Raw genomic sequence first — 21,758 nt, 5'->3', positions numbered from 1 at the left:
TCTTTTAAATGGACCTCCAGATGGAATTTCTCCTGCTTATGAACCACTCCAAGAATGCAGAGAGAACTGTCTCTTTGGGGGTGGACTTGAGATAGAGAACCCAGGTCTAAATCCCTTTTCTTGAACAAGTGGATTCACTTATCTTCTATTTCCTACCACAAAGGGTAGTCTGGATCAGGAGTAAGAGATGGTTCCCCAAGGCCAGTCAGGCAGATTTTCTTCCCTAAAGGGACTTAAATCACTTTCAGTCTCCTTGTGGAAAAGTACAAGTTTTCCCACAGATCATGAAGCAAATAACTAATTGATCTCTAGGGAACTTCTTGTCTCCCAGTAACTTCAAGCTTCATTGCAAGATCTTCATAGATCTATGGGGTCATCCTTAAATTCTAAAAATAAATTAAATTGGCTTCTTAAAGATGTAGCAAAGCAGCATGTTTATATGAGGGAGTGTTGAGAAATGAAACAAATAAGACAACTGCCAATCTCTATTATAAACCAGACAAATTTAATTTAGAATAGTATGAAATCTTCCCATTATTTTTTTTTAATTTTATTTATTTATTTATTTATGGCTGCGTTGGGTCTTCGTTGCTATGCGTGGACTTTCTCTAGTTGCGGTGAGTGGGGGCTACTCTTCGTCGTGGTGTGCAGGTTTCTCATTGCAGTGGCTTCTCGTTGCAGAGCACGGGCTCTAGGAGTGCGGGCTTCAGTAGTTGTGGCATGCGGGCTCAGTAGTTATGGCTCGCGGGCTCTAGAGCGCAGGCTCAGTAGTTGTGGCGCACGGGTTTAGTTGCTCCGCGGCATGTGGGATCCTCCGCGGCATGTGGGATCTTCCCGGACAAGGGCTCGAACCCATGTCCCCTGCATTGGCAGGCAGATTCTTAACCACTGCGCCACCAGGGAAGTCCCTTCCCATTATTAATACAGAAACATGCCACCAACAACTAAATTCCTCAAAGCCCTTTGCTTCTACCTCCCACCCCCCCATCTGAATTCATATAGATCCCGCTTCTATATGGAAGGTATTCTATAGGAATACGTGTGACACAGCACATGCCAAGAGTTGACAGGTTTCCTTGTTGCTAGAAGATAACTCCCATCTGGGGGCCCTTGTACTGAAGACTACCTTATCTCTCCCAGCCACCTTCGAGTAGCACAGAAGTGAGACAGCTAGAGGCTCCCAGATGAAGTCAGGCTAAGCCTTGCCCACACAGCTTAGTAAATATTAATGTAGCACACAAGATGATTTTCTACGTACCATTCTAATGACACCATTTGAACTTAATGAGTCTTCAAGGTATTTTAATGCTATCCTCTTCTGCAGAAAGGATAGTAAGGAAACCTTTCTGGAGGGCACTGGGCACAATTTGCATCAAGAACTTAAGACTGTTGGGATTAGCAGATACAAACTACTATATAGAGAATGGATAAACAAGGTCCTACTATATAGCACAGGGAACTATATTCAACCTAATGGAAAAGAATATGGAAAAGAATGTATATATATGTATAACGGAATCGCTCTGCTGTACAGTAGAGATTAACACAACACTGGAAATCAACTATACTTCAATAAAATAAATTTTAAAAACTTAAAACTGTTATCCCACTTCCAGTAATTTACTCCAAGAAAATAAACACAAATGCCATGATATATGCATAAGAATGTCCATTGTAATATGTGTAATTGTGAAAAAAAGAGCACACAAAATGTTGAATAAAACAGAAATAGTTTTAATTAAGGTATACCCATATGATAGGGTATTATACAACTATTAAAATAACATTTTGAATAATATTTAATGATATGAGAAAATGCTTAAAATATTAAGAGTAAAATGCAGGATATAAAACTATATACAGTATTACCCCAATTTGGAAAAAAAATTATATATTTAATATATTTACATGCACAGAAAAAGACTAGAAGAAAACAATTGATCTACATGGAGGAATTCTGATTTTTTCTTTATATTTTGTATGACTTCCGAAGTTTCTTATTTTATATAGAGAATAATTTTTTTTTAAAGAACCAGAGGCTGAGAGAACCAATATTTAAAATATCCATCATGTGATAGGCACTGAGCTAGGAATTTTACCAATTCTCTAACCTCCAAAGCAATCAGGAGAGTTCCTGGTTTACAGATGAGAAACTGAGGCTCTGCTATGGAAGCCTGATATCTCTATTTGCCCAGGTACCCTGGATTCAAGCCCAGGACAGTGCCCATGTCCCCTGCTACCCCACATGCCTCACCTGCTATGGCTCCTAGTGGGCCCATGGGAGGCTTACAGTGAAGGTCACTGACAAAACAGAGCTGTATACAGCTTGCCCAAGAGAAAGGCCTTATTTTGCTTTCTAAACTCTTTGTATCTTCCTCCAGAAGTAGACAATTTCCAGCCCCCTGGACAAGAATCAGAGGCTTCTTCATTGTGAAGGCTTGAAGCTCCATTGTGAAACAGTTTTTATCCATGTGCCCAGCTCCACATGCCTGTGCCCCCTGTGACTGTGGTATCTGCTGTCCTGCTTATTGGTTTGGCATTTTGTCAGGCTGTGAGCAGAAGGTCAGGGCAGAACTGCACACCCTCACCCCTTCCACCAGCTGGCTCCTTCGTCTCTGCCCTGGTTACTGAAACAAACAGGCTATGTCCTCCAGCTCCCTACTCAACCCAAGGATGGAAGGGGGGGACACTGGGTGGAGGGGGGCAGCAAATATCCCAGCTGTGTGAACAATCAAGACTATCTGGCAGCACATTTGATCTTTTGTAACCTTATTTCAGCCAAATAGTCAGGGCCTCTAGGCAGCTGGGAGGCCCATCTTACCCTAAGCCTAATGTTTGGCTGGGTTCCAGATACTGCCTTGGTGAGGGGTGCCCAGTCCCCCAGCTGGCTGTATTCCAGGTAGGTCCTCAGGGACACTAACTGCAAACTCTCACGGAGGCAGAGGTGGAAATTGTCTCCAGTTTTTCAAGGATCTTCATCACTTCCTGTTCCCTCCCAGAGGCAGAGACAGGAAGTGACTTGGATGGGGTCACAGCAAATCAGTGACCTTCAGGATTGGAACGTGCTGCCTGGGTCACTTTATCCTCCTGCACCACAGTTCCTAAATTAAAAAACAGAACTACCTAGGGACTTTTATCTAGGAAGAGACAGAAGGGGACATGGGGAATGACACATGACACACAAAACAATGGGAATAAACTGGTCCTTTTTGATCAGACTCTATCTCTTTCTGCAGCCACACAAGAGGACTGCATGTTCACAAAGTCTGCAGAGTGGTTAGGACTCTGCTTCCACTGCAGGGGGCGCGGGTTCGATCCCTGATCAGGGAACTAAGATCCCGCATGCCACACAGCCAAAAAAAAAAAGTTTGGAGAAATACTGGGTTAAACAAAGTTAAACAGATTAAATTACTGCAGGACTTCCCAGAACATTTAATGTGCTCACATATACTGTAAAGGGGTTATAATGTAAAGTGTTTCTTAAACACAAGTCAATTATAGAACTAAGGATTCCATAGACACTAGGATTCCAATGAACACGCTTTGAGAAGTCTTGTTACAGGGTGGGCATGTACCACAGAAAAGTAAGGCCCCAAATAAGCCATCAGCCACTATCTTCAAAAGTGCAGTGTTGGGCTTCCCTGGTGGCGCAGTGGTTGAGAGTCTGCCTGCCGATGCAGGGGACACGGGTTCGTGCCCCGGTCTGGGAAGATCCCACATGCCACGGAACGGCTGGGCCCGTGAGCCATGGCCGTTGAGCCTGTGCGCCTGGAGCCTGTGCTCCGCAGCGGGAGAGGCCACAGCAGTGAGAGGCCCGCGTACCACAAAAAAAAAAAAAAAAAAAGTGCAGTGTTGATGTGGCACTGCCCATTTGTTAGTGGTAGAAATACAAAGAGTGCTAACTTTGAAAATAAACAACTCTTGATGAATTTTTTTAAAAAAAGTGCAGTGTTGGATCAAACAAGGTTGTCATTCTGTACTCTCCTGTCTGTACTTGAGCAAGAGTTGATGGTATTTTTCCGCTTGCTGGTCAAAGCCCCTGGAAGAGAACCCTACCTGGAGAAAGTTCACTGGAGTCAGAAGGTATTTGAGTGCCAGGCCCCTGTACTCAGGAGCCAGAAGAGGGGCAGCCTTGCTGCTGTAAGACTGGGGAGAATCCTGGCCCATCCAGGCTCTCTGGTTCCCGGTGGCTGCTGAGCCCGCATTGTCTCCCCTGGGTACCAAGTAGGGCCCTACACTGATTTCCTCCCCAGTTTCCGGAGAGGAAAATTCTTTATCTGTAGACCCTAAGTGCACTGAAAAACCCGAGGGGGCAGTCAATACAGTCACCATCTTCTGGGACTCGGAGGAAGGGACTGCACCCTCCCATTCTTTGTTGCGGATGTCCGGGAACGGCTGCTTCTTGATCTTCAAAGGATGGTGGGAGGGCCGCTTCTCAAGCTCCCCAGAAAGGTTCTCATTCTTGGTCTTCTTCAAGTCCCTGTCAGCTTGAGAGTGATCAGCATTTTCCTCAAGGGATTCAAACACGACACCCTGGGTTCTCAGTCTCTTTAGCTTCCTTTCTAACAATAGCCAGAGAAAACTTGGATTTCTAGAGGAGGAACTCATGTATTGCTGTACAGAGTCTGGAATCAGAGGCACAGAGAGCCTGGGGCTCAGGCTGTCCTGAAAGTAGTCCCTACAGGGTTGTCGCCTGACAATGGGCACCACCTGGCAAGGCCTCAGTGCTTCGACAAAGGCACAGAGCTCAGGGTAGGAGGAATGGTCAGAGTAAGGGATGATGTGGATATCGGGGTGGGAACGGTAGATTTTCCGGCTGGTGGGGAGGATAGCAATGGTAGGGTGGGTCTGGTTCCAACGCAGCATAGCCGAATGGCAGATCTCCATGTGGTCCACGGCATGGATGCGGCCAGCCTTCTCCTCCACTGTGAACACATCTGCCAGGCCCAGCAGCTGCACTAACTCCAGGCGCTGAGGACTCAATACCACCCAGGTCCGAAACTCCAGGGCCAGCTGCTCCAGCAGTGACTCTTTTCCCAGGCTATAGAGTCCTGAATAATGTTCAAGGGATTGGGGAAAGTAAGAGAAGGAAGAGGATGAAGCTAATAAGTCAACCAAATGTTTAATAGAAATACACAAAATTAATGGGACTACCCCCTGACTGTCTATCAGGAAGGAGGTGGCATTTGAGCTGAGGTATATGGAGGGTGGGGTAGGGAGAAGTTTAGCACAGAATCCACTCATTCATTCAGTTCAACAAAGGAAAGCATCTATCAGGTGTTAGGCACCGTGAAAACAAACAAAAATCTCAGTCCTCAAGGAGTGTAATCTATTTGGGGACCCAGAAACAATGCATGCTACAGACATGCACAGAGTATTATGAGGGCACAGAAAAACATCTACCAGTTGATAGAGTTAGGAATAGCTTCCTGAAAATGACAACTTAGATAAATCCTAAATGATGGGTGCAAGTTAATCTGGCAAGGGAAGGGAATGGTAGAGAACATTTTAAGAGAGGTCGTTTCAGTGTTACTAAGGTACAAAGAAACTGGTAAGAAATGACACTAGAGAGGTGAGCAAGGGCCATATAATAGGGGGCTTTGTATGTACTGCTAGGGAGCTTGTTTTTAATTCTGTAAGTGAAGGTGTCATTAAGGAGTTGCAAGCAGGAAAATGGCTAATTCTAATTATAGGATTCATAGGATCAGAGCAGGGCTTTAGAAAAAAAAGTGGCAGCAGTATTATTCAAAGACCTGCATGAGAATATACTGAAAGCAGAAGTACCAGTTAGAAGGCCCAAACAGTACGTATAGAGAAAGAAATGGAGACCTGAATTTGGGTAATGGTTATGGTAACAGATATGGGAGATGTTGTTTAAGTAGTTGTTCTCAGACCTTTTCTGAAGGTGTATTTCAAGTCTACAACCAGACTGTGAACGCCTTTAAAGAATCTATATTTCCTTTATATCCACCTTATTCCTCATCATGGTTCAAAATCTCACTCTTTGGGCACAAAGGTAGCTGATTTTCTTTTCTCTCTCCCTATCCTTCCCCCTTTTATTTTACCTCTTCTAGGCCCTTTACTACTAGACTGTAAGCCCTCATATTTTATTCATTTTTTTCTATTCCCACTGCCTATCAGAATACTTGGCACACAGTAGGGGATTATTGTATATCTGCAAAATTAATCAAGCCCTACTACAGTACCCTACTCGCCAGCTGTGCTTCTCTGGGAAAACTCTGCATTGAAAACTCCAAGAATAGTTAGCACTGATATTTCTTCATGAGTAGTCAAGCAATCCTGAGAGGGAAAATCTCTCCATCAACTTGGTAGTCACTCTGGAAGGTACATAATTTTTTTTTTCAATGCCTTTGTTTAAACCTATTTTGAAACTCCTTTCAGAGTTGGGGCATATCCTTTTAAAATGTTCATCACGGTGGCAAATTTTTTTCCTTTTGTGGATTTACTACAATTTTGGAAACAATAAAAAAAAATCATTTGGAACTAAATCTATTACATTTTAAAAAATAAAAATGGATTTTCATCAACTATCCCAAAAGGCAATTTCAAGAAGCCCAAAATGTTTTGTACTGTTGTGGAGTCACTAGAACAAGCAGACAGCTGGGTTTTCAATGTATCTAACTGCAAGAACAACACTCACCTGAATATCTACATTCTGATAAACTTCATTCACTTGCTAACAAATATTTACCGGAGGCCTCTATCAGACATTAACCTAGGCATCTGGGATATATCCATAAGTGAAACAAAGAGCCTGTCTATTGTGAAATTTACATTCTAGCACAGGGAGACAGATAATAAAAACTAAATACAATGAATACATAAATTATGGAATACACTGTAAGGTGATAAGGGCAATAGTGTCCCTCTCCACTTAAAACCCTTCAATAGCTCTTTGTCCTAAGAGCAGTGGTTGCATTTAGGATCAAGTTCAAAATGGCTTACAGGCACTTCAGCCCCTCCAGGCTTTCCAGCCTCCTCAACCACTGTGCACCTGTCATACTGCTGCTTCTCTGTTCCACAAACACATAGGACTTCTTCCCACCTCCATCCACACCCTCAAGGAATGTGTGTGTGTGTGTGTGTGTGTGTGTGTGTGTGTGTGTCAGAGAAAGTGGAGATAGACAATCAACAATAAGCAACAGTATATTAAAACATATGGAGTATATGGGAAGCTGATGAGTGCTATGAAAAAGTTGAATCGGTTTAGGAGATCAGGAGTTGGGAATGTGGGAGTGCAGATGGTGGGCAGATTGTAATTTTAAATAAAAAGGTCAGGGTAGATTTCATGGAGAAAAGGACATCTGCACAAAGACCTGAAAGATGTGAGACACTCCAAAGAACCTAGATTCACTAGCTCCATGAGTGAGAAAAAAAGGAAAGGAAAGCCCTCACCAATCTTTATGTTATGTTGTGGGTGCTTTCGAATGAGCTCAACAATCTGGCGGGCAGCTTCTTCTTGGGAAGGAAGAACCAGAGCTGGGTTGCAATTGGTGTTGTCTAGGTATAAGGTATGGATCTGTTTCCCCAGTCTCAGGGCTGGCTCCTTCAGCATGGACGGTGTATACCGAAAATCCCCTGGAAGAAGAATATATGGGAGGCAGACAGTCAGAGACAAAAGTATAGAAGACAAGCCTCTCCCAATTCCAACAATGGGCATTTGCCTACTGGCCTGTTGGAAAAACCTAGAGTCTAGCAATGATGAATGTAGTACAGCTTCTTTGTGGAAACGTCTCTATTGTGCTTCCGTTTTTTCATGATTCTCTGCAAAGTTCATACCCTTAAAGAGTGGGAAATCAGTTGAGAAAGGGTCACTGTGCTCATGTGGCATGAAGCTAGGAGGTCTCCAGACTTCTACTATAAGTCAAAGATGCTCAAGAAAAGTCGTGTTGGGAATTCCCTGGCGGTCCAGTGGTTAGGACCCAGTGCTTTCACTGCTGAGGGGGCAGGTTCCACCCTGGTTGGGGAACTAAGATCCCGCAAACCGCGGGGCTTGCCCCCCCCACACACAAAAAAGTAGTGTCTAGGCTGGGAAAGTGGAAAGGACCCCTCCGGAAGCCCACCTGTGTAGAGAATGGTTCCAAAGTATCCTTCAAACAGAAACATGACAGAGCCAGGGCAGTGATTGGCATCGATGAGGGTTACAGTCATGGTCTCTCGCCCAACTTCATCTAGAGGCAGGACATGGCTCTCACCAACCTCCAGGGCTCGGATCCACTGCTTAGATACCTGAGGAAACAGTTGGTCATCCCAGGGAACACAGCCTCCCCTCCCTGATACCTCCCTGGATCAGAAGCTGTGATGGGGATTCCCAAACAATACTCCCTTCCTCTTCCCACCCTCTACCTCACCCTTCGTACAAGTTTAAATTAAGAGTGCAGAAAACAAGTCTAGTCAGCGATTCTCAAACTTTCCAAATCATAATAATCCTTTGGGGGGCACCTGTTAAAAAAAATTCCAACCAGATTTCCACGACCTGTGCTAGCTATGTCTACTGAATCAGATGGGGGAGAAGGGAGGCGCTGGAGAATCTGTATTTTACTCATCACATTGGGTGGATTCTTATGATGAGGCAAGTTTGGGAAACACTGGCCTAGCTTATGTGAAGACGTAGGAACAATTTCCTTGGCTGGACTAAAAGTCCTCCCCAATTTATCACTGAAACATCCCAAGCCGGCCAGTTAGAAACCACCCTCCTATTTTGGGCTAAAGATGCATTCTGGGTTCTCGCTTTTGTAAAAATCAGTCTCCCTGGCCCCAACTCTATGACTCCAAGGCTGTGACAGATCGGAAGTCCCCACCCAGCTACCGGGACCAACTCTCGGAGGCCGACTCCAGCCGCCCATACCTGTCGGTGACGGTGCAAGAGGTAAGCGGTGATTGGGGAGCAGTAGAGGGGCCGGGTCCAGGTGCTAGAGAGACCCACGGTGTGGTCCGAGTGCATGTGGGACAAGAAGAAGAGCCGGGCGGAGGCAGCCCGGCGGAGGCTCCAAAAGTCCACAGCGATGGGCGTTTGAGGGATCAAGACCCCGTTCATGGTGGCGGGGTTGGAGAGTCACCAGTGGGATCTTCATGGGAACAGAGCTCCTGCGGGAGGCTCCTACAACGGCGCCCTGAAAAAAGTCATGCTGGGGCAAGAACAGGGCCAGGGGCCGTAAGGAAAGCCAGCTCAGTGGGGAATGAGTGACTAGACTGGGCAGAAAGAAGGAAGTGACCGTGCTGTGGGAGTCTGGGGGTGGAATCGCAAACCACAGAAGGCGCCCAACGGAGCGCCACTCCCCCAAGCGCGCGGGACCAGGGCCCGAGGCCCTGGTCTCAAAGCGCGCGCTGCTGGGCGGAGACAGGCGGAAGTAGCCGATTTCCGATTGCCCGCCACCCCTCTGCCTGAGGTAGCCGCGCGGCGGCGCCGGGAGGTGAGAGGTTGGGGGAAGGGCACGCTAAGGTCGTGATCCAGGCTGCGCTCGGCGCTCACTGGGAGAGGGTGATTGGCAGCTGCTCTGCGTGGTCCCCCTGGAGGAGGCGGGACTTCCGCAGAAAGGTTGATTGGGCCTCTTGGTGACGGCAACCGCGTGGAGGCGCAAGAAAGGCTGGAACTGGAGAGGGAGGGGTCCACGGACTGTTGGCTGCCGGGCTCGAAGTCGGGCCGAGGGCCTAGAGGTTGCGGGAGAGCTCTGTGGGCGGAGCGAACCAGCCTGCAGGTCCCCGGAAGGATCCGCAGAGCCTAGGGTGGGCCTCGCCAGGGAGCGAGAGGGTTGAAGTTCGAGTGTGGTAGGGCCCGGATGGCGGCCCTGGGGGAAGCCAAGGCTGGGCCAAATCGCGCCTGTAGTCTCTTCACTGACTGACGTTTCCTTTACCCAGGTCCCCACATCGGGGCTAGAAGGAGCCCACGAGTTACCTAGGGATCTCTGGGAACTGCCCCGTGACTATTCGAGAAGATGCCGTACCTGGGCTCCGAGGACGAGGTGAAGGAGCTGAAGAAGGCTCTGTGTAACCCTCACATTCAGGCTGATAGGCTGCGCTATCGGAATGTCATCCAGCGAGTGATTAGGTATCGCCTAACGCTCTAACTCCCCCATTGCCATCCCCATCAGGGCTCTCTACCCCTGGCCGCTTAGAAAGATTAAGTGAACTCGCATCCATGGCAGTTGTATGAGTTGGTCTTCCTGCTTCTCTGGACTGCCGTCTAAGTCTCCCTTGTGGGACATATTTTGCTTCTTTTACTCAGCTGGGTGGTTTCATCCATGTCTTGAACTTGTACTGCTGACTTCCAGATCTATGTCTAGCACAGACCTCCTTTTTTTTATCGTCAGACCCACAGATCCTACTGCCTGCTTGGCATTTCCACCTGGATATTTCTTCAAAGACATGCAAAATAGTACCTACATCCTTCCGCCCTCCCCAAACCTGCTCTTCCACTTGTATTTGTGTTGATGAACGTCACCACCCAGCTGAGCAAATGTGGGAGTCAGTCTTGGTGACACCTGATTGTCACTGTTCAAGTCAGATGGTATGGATTCATGGTTCTAAGTATCCATCCTCTTTTTCTTTTTTTAGCATCTTTATTGGAGTATAATTGCTTTACAATGGTGTGTTAGTTTCTGCTTTATAACAAAGTGAATCAGCTATACATATATCCCCATATCTCTTCCCTCTTGCGTCTCCCTCCCATCCTCCCTATCCCTCCCCTCTAGGTGGTCACAAAGCACTGAGCTGATCTCCCTGTGCTATGCGGCTGCTTCCCACTAGCTATCTATTTTACATTTGGTAGTGTATATATGTCCATGCCACTCTCTCACTTCGTCCCGTGTCCTCAAGTCCATTCTCTATGTCTGCATCTTTATTCCTGTCCTACCCCTAGGTTCTTCAGAACCTTTTTTTTTTTTAGATTCCATATATATGTGTTAGCATACGGTATTTGTTTTTCTCTTTCTGACTTACTTCACTCTGTATGACAGACTCTAGGTCCATCCACCTCACTACAAATAACTCAATTTCGTTTCTTTTTATGGCTGAGTAATATTCCATTGTATATATGTGCCACATCTTCTTTATCCATTCATCTGTGGATGGACACTTAGGTTGCTTCCATGTCCTGGCTATTGTAAATAGAGCTGCAATGAATATTGTGGTCCATCTTCTTTTTTTTTGATTGGCACTGCTGTTCTGGTTCCCTTTTTAAAGCAATTGCAGTAGCTTAGTAGTAGGTCACCTTAGGCCCTCATTTCAGCCAGATTGATTTTCCAGCATATGAATTTGACAATATAACTCTTGTGTATAGCTGTGGATCACAAACTTCAGTATGCACAAAAGTCCTTTGGGGTGCTTTTTTTGTTTGTTTGTTTGTTTTTGTGGTACGCGGGCCTCTCACTGCTGTGGCCTCTCCCGTTGCGGAGCACAGGCTCCGGACGTGCAGGCTCAGCGGCCATGGCTCACGGGCCCAGCCGCTCCGCGGCATGTAGGATCCTCCTGGACCAGGGCACAAACCCGTGTCCCCTGCATCAGCAGGCGGACTCTCAACCACTGTGCCACCAGGGAAGCCCCCTTGGGGTGCTTTTTTAGAAAATGTAAATTTTTCATCCAATCCAGTAATTCTGATTTCAGTAGGGTGGGATGGAACCCAGGAATCTGCATTTTAAACAGACATCCCCTCTAATTGCTATAGGAGATCACAGTTTGAGAAACAGTGATCTACAGAATAAAGTCCAAATTTCTTATCATAGCACCCAAGGAACACCCAGTTAACTACCGGCATACTCTGAAAAGAATGTACCATTCTTGCTCATGTCCACATGCATCACAGTGTGTATCGTTACCTATCTACTACACCTGCCTGGAGCTCCTGCTGATTCCGCTCAAGTATTTCTTCCTCTGTGGAAACATTTTATGACTTTTTGGCAGTGTTAGACCTCCTGATCCCCACTGCACCTTGTCTGTTACTTCTGTTATAATACCAATCTATCATTCTGTAATTAGCGGTGTTCTTGTCTGCCTCCTTGGTAGACTTTTGAGTTCCTTGAGATCTGAGACCATGCCTTCTTCAAGATTATTCCCCAGAACATATCCCTGGAATGTAAAATCTGAATGTGACTGGAATGTACTAGTTTGTTGAATGAATAGAAGAACGTTTATTGCAGGCCCGTTGTGAAGTATTGTGTGATATGATAGACAAAGTAGACCTGGTTGCTCTGCTCTAAGAGATCACAATCTAGTTGGATATCCAGGGCATATAAGTAAAAGGCTTTCTGTTGTAGGTTGGGGATTATGTATTTTACTTTTTTCCTGCTGTGTGTGTTGGTTTCAGGCACATGACTCAGGGCTCGGACATGTCTGGTGTTTTCATGGAAATGGTGAAGGCCAGTGCCACTATAGATATTGTTCAGAAGAAGTTGGTTTATCTCTACATGTGTACCTATGCCCCCCTGAAACCAGATCTGGCTCTCCTGGCCATCAATACACTGTGCAAAGACTGTTCGGACCCCAACCCGATGGTGCGAGGGTTGGCACTACGGAGCATGTGTAGCCTCAGGTGAGCACTCTCCTCCCTTCCTGTATCTCAGTGGCTGATAAGTTCATGTGGTCATGGGGCAGGTTTTTAATGACGACAATTTATTTGAGCTCCTTAATAATGGGGAAGACACTGTTGTAACCTAAACTCAGGTTTCCGGCCATTGCTTTGGTTTAAAAAACTATATATGTGATTTCATTAAGGAATTTTTCTATCCTTACTCTCAGTGAAATAGTTAAATATTTATTTATTCATTTATTTGGCTGCTCTGGGTCTTAGTTGCGGCACACGGGATCTAGTTCCCTGACCAGGGATCGAACCTGGGCCCCCTGCATTAGGAGCACGGAGTCTTAACTGCTGGACCACCAGGGAAGTCCCTGAAATAAAGATTTCTAAATGTGTGTGTGTGTGTGTGTGTGTGTGTGTGCACGCGCGTGCGTGTGCGTGTGTGTTTTTTAACCTGCCTATGTGGCATTAGTCCACGTGAAAAGTCAAGTGAGGCTTTTTAAGTTTGGCAGCAGCTTTCTCCACTTTGTTGGAGAAGAATCTGACCAATGCGTATTCAAACATCTACTAAACCCTCTGTTAAGTGAATAGGGGCTAAATTATGTCAAAACTAGTACCTTAGGATCTGACTGACTCTAGGATGTGTTGCTTAGGTTGCCTGGTGTGCAGGAATATATCCAACAGCCAGTTCTCAACGGTCTGCATGATAAGGCTTCATATGTCAGGAGGGTAGCAGTCCTTGGCTGTGCCAAGATGCATACTCTTCATGGAGACTCTGAAGTGGGTAAGTTTCAGTGTAATCTACCATGATCAGTATTTATTTGTACTTCCATTATATGACTTTGTAGAAGAGTATGTAGCTTTGGTAGAAAATAATAATGTGACCCTACTTCTGCATGTCGCTTTTTTTTTTTTTTTTTTTGCGGTACACGGGCCTCTCACTGTTGTGGCCTCTCCCGTTGCGGAGCACAGGCTCCGGACGCGCAGGCTCAGCGGCCATGGCTCACGGGCCCAGCCACTCCGCGGCATGTGAGATCTTCCCGGGCCGGGGCACGAATCCGTGTCCCCTGCATCGGCAGGCGGACTCTCAACCACTGCGCCACCAGGGAAGCCCTGTATGTCTCTTTTAATTAGGACGCAGGGCTTGGTATTTTCTGAGATTAGAGAAGTCCTTTCTTTGGGGCCCACGTGAGATCCTGTGCCTTAGCTGCTTAGAACAGTCTGGAAATGACCATTGTTTTGGCCTTGCACTTTGTTACTGCCTTTGTTATTTTTGTGGCAGAGAAGTTCAGCTTTGTCTGCCTGGAACTGTTATTCTGGCTCTGTCACCTTGACTCTGAAACTTTTCTTTATGTGAGATCTTTGTTCCGTTTTATAGATGGTGCCCTGGTAAACGAATTATATAGTTTGCTGCGTGACCAGGATCCAATTGTGGTTGTGAACTGCCTGAGGTCTCTGGAGGAAATTTTGAAACAGGAAGGAGGTGTTGTCATCAATAAGCCCATCGCCCACCATCTCTTAAATCGGTTTGGATGCCTCTGTGCTCTTTTATCATGATCAAATCTACATCCTAATGGGATCTTGTTGATGTATTGAATGAAGGAGAGGTCTTGAACAACTTCTGTAGAGTAGTAAAGAAAGTTAACTGTAACTATTAACTTCCTCATGTTTCATTGAGATAATTTTTTTTTCATTTGTCTTAGTTTCTTTTGGTGATATAGAGAGATGGCAGAAGGATCCTTCAGGGTTCTGTCCTCTGCAGTCGTTATGTCCTCCAAACTAAGCCATTCATACTATCTTAAAATGTAGAGAATCTGGATCTAGGATATGGTGATCATGTCTTTGGCCTTCGATGAGTGTGCATTTGTACCGTAAACTCATCTTGGAATTTAAAGCCTTATTTTGTGTAAACTTTCGTACATCAGAAGAATAATTTGATTATGGCACAACCTATTTTCAAGAATTCTCCCCTTGTTGTGATGAACAGATGACTGGTGACATGGCAGTAGCATGGAGGTGGTCCTAATTTTGTTGCTAGGATAGCACTTTTGTTTTCTTTTTTGGATAGAATGTCAAAACTGGACCAGTGGGGCCAGGCTGAAGTATTGAACTTTCTGCTACGCTACCAACCCCGCAGTGAGGAGGAGCTGTTTGACATTCTCAACCTGTTGGACAGTTTTCTCAAGAGCAGTAGCCCAGGTGTGGTGATGGGAGCCACCAAACTCTTTCTGATCTTGGCAAAAAACTTCCCCCATGTGCAAACTGACGTGCTCATGCAAGTCAAGGGAACTTTGCTGGCTGCCTGTTCTTCAGAGAGCCGCGAGCTCTGTTTTGCTGCCCTCTGCCATGTGCGCCAGGTCCTGCACAGTTTGCCGGGTCACTTTAGCAGCCACTACAAAAAGTTTTTTTGCTCCTACTCGGAGCCCCACTACATCAAGCTCCAGAAGGTGGAGGTGCTGTGTGAGCTGGTGAACGACGAGAACGTGCAGCAGGTGCTGGAGGAGCTTCGCGGGTACTGCACTGATGTGTCTGCCGACTTTGCGCAGGCTGCCATCTTTGCCATAGGTAGGTATCTGTTGCTTTTCCTTTGTGAGAGCCTAGACCAACCAGCTAGAAAGCTGTGGAACCACAGAGAGGAAAGGGAGTGAATCTTGCTTCAGAGGCAAAGTATCTTGCACCAAACAGTTAGGTCAGTGACTACAAACAAGGTGGGGAGAAAGGTTTTTTTGGTCAACACTGGTGTTTCCATATCTTCTAGGATATAGACTATAGGTGATGCAAACTGTAACACAATTTATATTGCCTTTTGTCGTCTGTTATCCAAAATGCTTTTCTGTATATCATCTTCCCACAGCCTTGTGAGGCAGTCAAGAAGAGTGGACAAGTGTTATTATTAACTTCGTTTCAAAGATGAAGAAACTCAGGCACAAAAAGTTTCTTAAATTGCCCAAAGGTCATATAGTTCCTGAACTTGGACTGGAACCCAGCCTTCCTGACTCAAAGTCCTTTGAAAATTTAGCAATCTTTTATCAAGCTTCTGCTCCGGGCTACGCATTATGATGAGTGGACCAGCACAGAGTAAAACATAAGACTTACAGACCTTTTCATGCTACTCTGTCTGGAATTTAAAGGGCTAGAGTGAGTCAAATGCAAGCAGCTGGGGAGCTAAGTTTTGGAGGACTTCAAGTAGAGGAGGAGAAGGAACCCTCGGATGTAGAATAAAGTATGGTTATTTTTAGAGGCAGAGAAGAGGGCACAAAGAGGGGAGTAGAAAGCCTGCAGTCTGGAGGCTGTTGCACAGTGTTCCCAGCAGGAATATTCCTGTACAGGTGTGCTGCAACAAACTGGTTGCCACATAAATACCTTTGTGACTAAAAGTTTTCAACCTTGTTCAATGGGAAATTCATTTTACCAAAGTTCCCTTTATAGTAAACTTAGATTCTTATTTCATCAAGCAAGGGGTGATTTTCTTTTTCTTTTTCTTAGATATTTCTGGTCCTCTTGGTCTTTCTTTGGCTGGTGGGAAATTATTTTAGAATGAGGTGCTAGTATCTGACTTAACACATTTTTCTGCTTTCCCTTCCTCTGTAGGTAGCATCGCCAGGACCTACACGGATCAATGTGTGCAGATTCTAACAGAGCTGCTGGGGCTTCGACAAGAGCACATTACCACAGGTAATGGCTACCTTTCTAGGATTTTTTTTTTTTTTTTTGGTCAATTTCCCGACCTACAGTATTTGCTCAAAACATATTTGTTGTTCAATAACAGAGGTTTAAACTCTTCTTTGCATCATCATCTGTTACCATCAGAGAAACATACAGATCTAACAGAGTAGGGAGTCTTCAGGTTGCCATGAGTCTACAAGGCTGTTGCATAGATCATGAAGGGTGCGAGGGTTACCTTGCTTGTTATTTGCCCACCTTTACCCCTCTTTTTGCTTTATGGCAGCATACTGTAAGCAGTGACTTCCAAGACTGGGACTAGGGTGAGGCAAGCAAATCGCCTAGGATGCAAACATTTAAAGAGGCACTCACTTTTATATAGAGAATGGATAAACAACAGTGTGCTACTGCATAGCACAGGGAGGTATATTCAATATCCAATGATAAACCAGAATGGAAAAGAATATATATTTTAAAAAAAGAATATATATAAAGAGGCACTCGCTCTCAAGTTTGTGCAAATGCTAACTCTGTGAGTCTTCTTAAATTTTACACCCTGGCACCTTGCTTGCTTCACCGTAGCTCCAGCCCTGGTGGCTCCTTTTATACTGTCCTCAGAGCATCATTCGACAGCAGCACTCCCCCACATTTGTATATGCTTTCTGGTTTGCCAAGTGCTTTCACATACGTTAACTCATTTATCCTCATGGCAATCTGATGAGCAACACTTATTAAGAAATTGTTGCCCACGTCAGACATTTCTCAGATAATTATTGACCACCCCACCAAACACCCATTTTACAGAAATTGCCCCAGTAATCTAGCCTGAATATGTGACTTTTCTTAAGATTCTTTCCCGTGCGGAGGCTCTAATCCTGTGCTCTTGTGTCCTGAGCTGTGCTCTAGTGGTTGTGCAGACTTTCCGAGACCTGGTTTGGTTGTGTCCTCAGTGTACAGAAGCTGTGTGTCAGGCCCTGCCCGGCTGTGAGGAGAGCATTCAAGATAGCGAGGTAGGCTGTAATTCTCCTTTACTTCTAGGCAGAGGGGGAGTGCTTGGGACCCTGCTCTGTGAAATGGAATCTAATTATTCTTTCCACTCAGTGTCTGAAGTGGAATTCTTAGAATTGATTGCCACCTCAGATTCTGTTTTGGGTGTAGGTGGGATATAAATTATAAAAACATTAGGATTTAGCTATGGTTTTCTTACAAATATTTTGATACCATTGTTCTTGTGAACAGTTTTGAGTCAGAGATTTAGACCATAGGGTTTTCAGCTGGCATGAAAATCAGAATCGTTTGTGAAATTTTTACAAATATTTGGGCTTCCAGTATCTACTCAAATATTCAAGAGTGGAAGCCCTAGACACACAGAGTTTTAAGAAACTTTGCAGGTGACTCTGATGTGCACACTAGGTTCCCCTAACTTAGGGGAATCTTCCAATAGCTTCCACTGAAGCATTAAACCCCAAATTGGGGAAGAAGCCTCAAAGGTGAGGAAGCCTTATTGCTTAAGCAACATAGGCTGTGAGAGTCTTAAGTCTCCTTTTGTGTGGTAGAATTTCATTCCTATTTGTTGTAGAGAGTTTAGTAGGGGGTGAATTAATAAATGCAAGTGGAAGTAAATAAAATATTATACCTTTTCTACTGACTCTAGGGGAAAAGCAAAACCTGCTGCTATCTACTGCCTGCTCTGGCCTGTGTTCTGGACAGCCAAATGTTGAGCACCTGTTCTTACTCCCTCATTACCTAGGGGAAGCAGGCGCTTATTTGGCTCCTCGGTGTCCACGGGAAGAGAATCCCCAACGCTCCTTATGTGTTGGAAGACTTCGTAGAGAATGTGAAGTCGGAGACATTTCCAGCTGTCAAGATGGAGCTGCTCACGGCTCTGCTGCGCCTTTTCCTCTCTCGACCCGCCGAGTGCCAGGACACGCTGGGCCGTTTATTATACTACTGCATAGGTAGGCTCTTCAGAAGGAAACGGTTGAATTGGGAGATTGGGATTGACATGTATACACTAATAAGTATAAAATGGGTAACTAATGAGGACAGGACCTGCTGTATAAAAAAATAAATAAAATCAAATTTAAAAAAAAAAAAAGAAGGAAATGGTACTTGCCATGACCAGTCATACAGGTTCTCACAGCTTTCATTGTTTGGTGAGCCATCTGGGACCGAAGAAAAAAATGTCAACGTTTTCTAGGGTTTCCTCCCTCCTTCATTTTGTTCTCCTATTCTGGTGGGCACAGGGGTAGAAAGAGTGTTTTCGTTTTTGTTTTTAATTAACTTAGTCTGTTGTCTTACCTCAGAGGAAGAAAAGGATATGGCAGTACGGGACCGAGGTCTCTTCTACTATCGCCTCCTCTTAGCTGGCATCGATGAAGTGAAGCGGATCCTACGGAGCCCTCAATCTGACCCTTCTCTCAGACTTTTGGAGGATCAGGCAGAGAGACCTGTGAACAGCTGGGCCTCGGACTTCAACACACTGGTGCCAGTATATGGCAAAGCCCGCTGGGCAACCATCTCTAAATGCCAGGGTGTGGAACGCCATGGCCCAGAGCTTCCTAACACTGCATCTTTTGCCACATCAGGTAAAAATAGTCCTGACTTTATACCTTGTCATGAAAAATCTTTATCTTTTGCAATGACTGGTAGAGAGTAGAGTACCCTAGCTAAACCTCAGACTGTTGCCCGAATTTTGTCTCTGTGAGCAAGAAGGAAGTTCATCATTGGTTATTTAAGCCATTTCTCTGAAGATGAGAGTCACATTGTGTACTGCTGGAAATCTAGATTTAAAAATGTAGTTCTACAGATTAAGAGCATCTCTTACACAAGCTTTCTGACTCTTGTAGGACCCCTGATTCCTGAAGAGAACAAGGAGAGGGTCCAAGAGCTCCCTGATTCCAGAGCCCTCATGCTAGTCCCCAATCACCAGCTTACTGCTGAGTGTTTTGAGAAAACTTGGCTGAGCCTCAAAGTTGCTCATCAGCAGGTGTTCCCGTGGCAGGGAGCAGTCCATCCTGACACCCTCCAGATGGCCCTGCAAGTCGTGAACATCCAGACCATCGCGATGAACAGGGCTGGGGCTCAGCCGTGGAAAGCCTACCTCAGCGCTCAGGATGACACTGGCTGTCTGTTCCTGACAGAACTGCTGTTGGAGCCCGAGAACTTGCAAATGCAGATCTCAGTAAAACAAAACAAGGCGAGGACAGAGACACTGAACAGTTTTATTTCTGTATTAGAAACTGTGATTGGAACAATTGGAGACATGAAATCATAACAGCTTCTTGCCTATCCTGAGTGAGATGAATAGCTGTCAGAGTTCCTTAGTTTTCCTTATTATAGCTGCTTGTAAGTCCAGATAATATCAAATGCAAAGGAGAATGGGAATCTGGGAATGAGAATTCTTACATTCTTGTCCAAAGATCATTGGTGAATGACCCCATTTTTCCAGGTGATGTGGTAAAGGTTAATGTTGTTGGTAAGGGGGTGGGAATGGGGTGAGGGTAGGATTTGGATTCTTTCCTAATCAGTTTAAGGGATTATTTTACTCATTAAAGATGCCTGATGTGTCTGGAAACTGACTGGGTCATCATTTGTGGGGGTCATCTTTTCTTCCCTGGATTATTGCAGTGAATTCCTGACTGTTCTCATATTTCTAATCATGGTTTCTAGGCCAGAGTTCAGAGTCCTTAGCCTGGCATCTAAAGTACCTCTTCAGTGCCATGTCTCAGCACTCCCCAGGATACCCTCTGTTCTGGCCAAGCAAACCACTTGCAGTTCCCTGAATACGCTCGGCTCTCTCTCACCTCTGTGCCTTGGCACCTGCTTTTTCTTCTCGCCTAGACCATTTCCTCACCCTCATGTCTTCTTTAAGTAACACCTAGTCTATCTTTCAGTGTTCAGCTCAGGCATGAGCTCTTTCAGGAAGTTTTCTGTGACCCTCCTGCCTTCATCAGGGGTCTCATTCAAGCTGTGAAAGCAGTCAGTGCACATTTCTAGCAGCACTGTTGTAATTGTTTTCTTGTCACTCTTTCTCACGTTTAATTTTATTCATACCTGACCACGTTTTAATCACTGAGACAACTTATGGCAAAAACAGATGTAATAAAATGATGGTAAAGTATAAATAACCAGATAATCCAGCACAGGAAAAATAAAAAGACCTGTGAAAACCAGCTGGGTCAGGGATGGGAACATATACAAACGTTCAGGCTGAGAGGGCCTACATAGTTGATATCGTTGTGCCTCAGATTTAGCTCTGTAAGTGATTTGGCAGTCAGAATAAAGAGAAACGGTCGTATAGTTGTTACCAGAGAGGAAGAAACATTTCAGTTCTAATTTCGAAGAGAAATTTACATGTAGTTTCACATGGATGGCGCTGAGTGATATGCGGAAGATTCCTATGGGAAGTTAGTAAAGAGTTTCACATGGTTTTCTTATGGTGTTCTTCGATACAAACAGAGAGCATAGCTTTAGTATAGAGCTTAGTGAGGGCATTTCTTCAAGGACTACAGATACTGTGACCCAAATATCATCCAGCTTAATTTAAGGACTTCTTCTACCTAGATACATAGATGGACTGCATATCCTTCAAATAATGCTTCACCATCATTTCTCTCAACCAAGCTTTTAATAAGAGTAGATAACATTGCTGAGTTTTCTGGCAAGGGCCTGGGTTTGTGAGTTGTCTGTCTCAACCAGACAGTTTCTAAGGACAGTGATTATCTTTCTTTCCTTCTATCTCTACAGTGCCGACCACATAGTGATTACTCAATAAATAGCATTGAACGAATGGCTGTAAGTAATTAGATTCTGATGGTGTTTGGGGGTTGGTGTTTGAAGTGTGTTTTATTATATTGTGTTGACCACATAGAGGACAATAGATGGAATTCCATCTAGACTAGGGTTTCTCAAAAGTGGTACTACTGACATTTGGGGCCATATAATTCTTTGCTGTAGGGGGTTTTCCTATGCACTGTAGGATAATCATTAGCCATATCTCTGATCTATACCATTAGATGCCACTAGTTGTGACAACTAAAACTGTCTTCAGACATTGCCAAGTTACTGTGGGGGTCAAAATCACCCCCAGTTGAAAAAGTCTGATCTAGACCATGGATCCCCAGGGACTGGAAGTAGGGGGATCAGAATAGCTTCAGAATTGCTTTCCATGTTTTGACTTGTTCAGTTAAACTGTGAATGTTTAACTAGGTATTAAAACAAAATGGAAGTGCTAAGTGCTGCCAGTTTTAAGTGTTACAAGGGAACAGAATGTAAGTGGTAGAAACTGAGTAAATTGATTGACTTTTTAAAAAATTAAAGACTATAATTGAAATATTGACCTAAAGAAAATTAGGTACAGCTCAGCAATTGAATGTTGCTAAAGTGATCCCAACTATTGGAGCCTTTAGAAGATTAAGCCCTAGCTGGTTGCTTTTCTGTAAAGTAGGGGCATAGCAGAATATGAAACTGTTGCTTTTGAAAAGTGTAATTTTAAAATGATCTCAATGAAGAACTGATTTCTCTTAACTGTAGTCTGGTTTTACTAATTTGCAAGCAAAAT

The 21,758-nt window shown here is 44.8% G+C and overlaps 2 protein-coding genes across 4 annotated transcripts; one reads left to right on the top strand and one right to left on the bottom strand.

The window, feature by feature from the left end:
- Positions 1–1,817: 1,817 nt before the first annotated feature.
- Positions 1,818–9,254, bottom strand: DCLRE1B (DNA cross-link repair 1B). Its single transcript, XM_060027567.1, has 4 exons — positions 8,870–9,254; positions 8,085–8,250; positions 7,417–7,599; positions 1,818–5,051 (listed from the first exon to the last, which is right to left on the bottom strand). The coding sequence occupies exons 1-4, from the start codon at positions 9,056–9,058 to the stop codon at positions 3,970–3,972; spliced, it is 1,620 nt and encodes a 539-aa protein (XP_059883550.1). The 5' UTR covers positions 9,059–9,254; the 3' UTR covers positions 1,818–3,969.
- On the top strand, positions 8,824–19,966 carry AP4B1 (adaptor related protein complex 4 subunit beta 1). Of its 3 annotated transcripts, none has more exons than XM_060027553.1 (11): positions 8,824–8,890; positions 9,880–10,069; positions 12,323–12,547; positions 13,186–13,316; positions 13,911–14,058; positions 14,601–15,101; positions 16,128–16,207; positions 17,102–17,205; positions 17,946–18,153; positions 18,502–18,783; positions 19,045–19,966. In XM_060027553.1, exons 2-11 carry the CDS (start codon positions 9,957–9,959, stop codon positions 19,470–19,472), a joined length of 2,220 nt encoding a protein of 739 aa, XP_059883536.1. In that variant the 5' UTR covers positions 8,824–8,890; positions 9,880–9,956; the 3' UTR covers positions 19,473–19,966. The 3 variants fall into 3 exon arrangements, with proteins under 3 accessions (XP_059883536.1, XP_059883530.1, XP_059883544.1); XM_060027547.1 differs by lacking the exon at positions 8,824–8,890 and adding an exon at positions 9,622–9,747; XM_060027561.1 differs by lacking the exons at positions 8,824–8,890; positions 9,880–10,069 and adding an exon at positions 10,429–10,528.
- The last annotated feature ends 1,792 nt before the right edge of the window (positions 19,967–21,758 follow it).

This window comes from Delphinus delphis, chromosome 1 (genome assembly GCF_949987515.2).
Source record: "Delphinus delphis chromosome 1, mDelDel1.2, whole genome shotgun sequence".
NCBI lineage: Eukaryota > Metazoa > Chordata > Mammalia > Artiodactyla > Delphinidae > Delphinus > Delphinus delphis.
The sequence above is the reverse complement of the archived record's forward strand: the minus strand, read 5'-3'. Positions and strand labels throughout refer to the sequence as shown.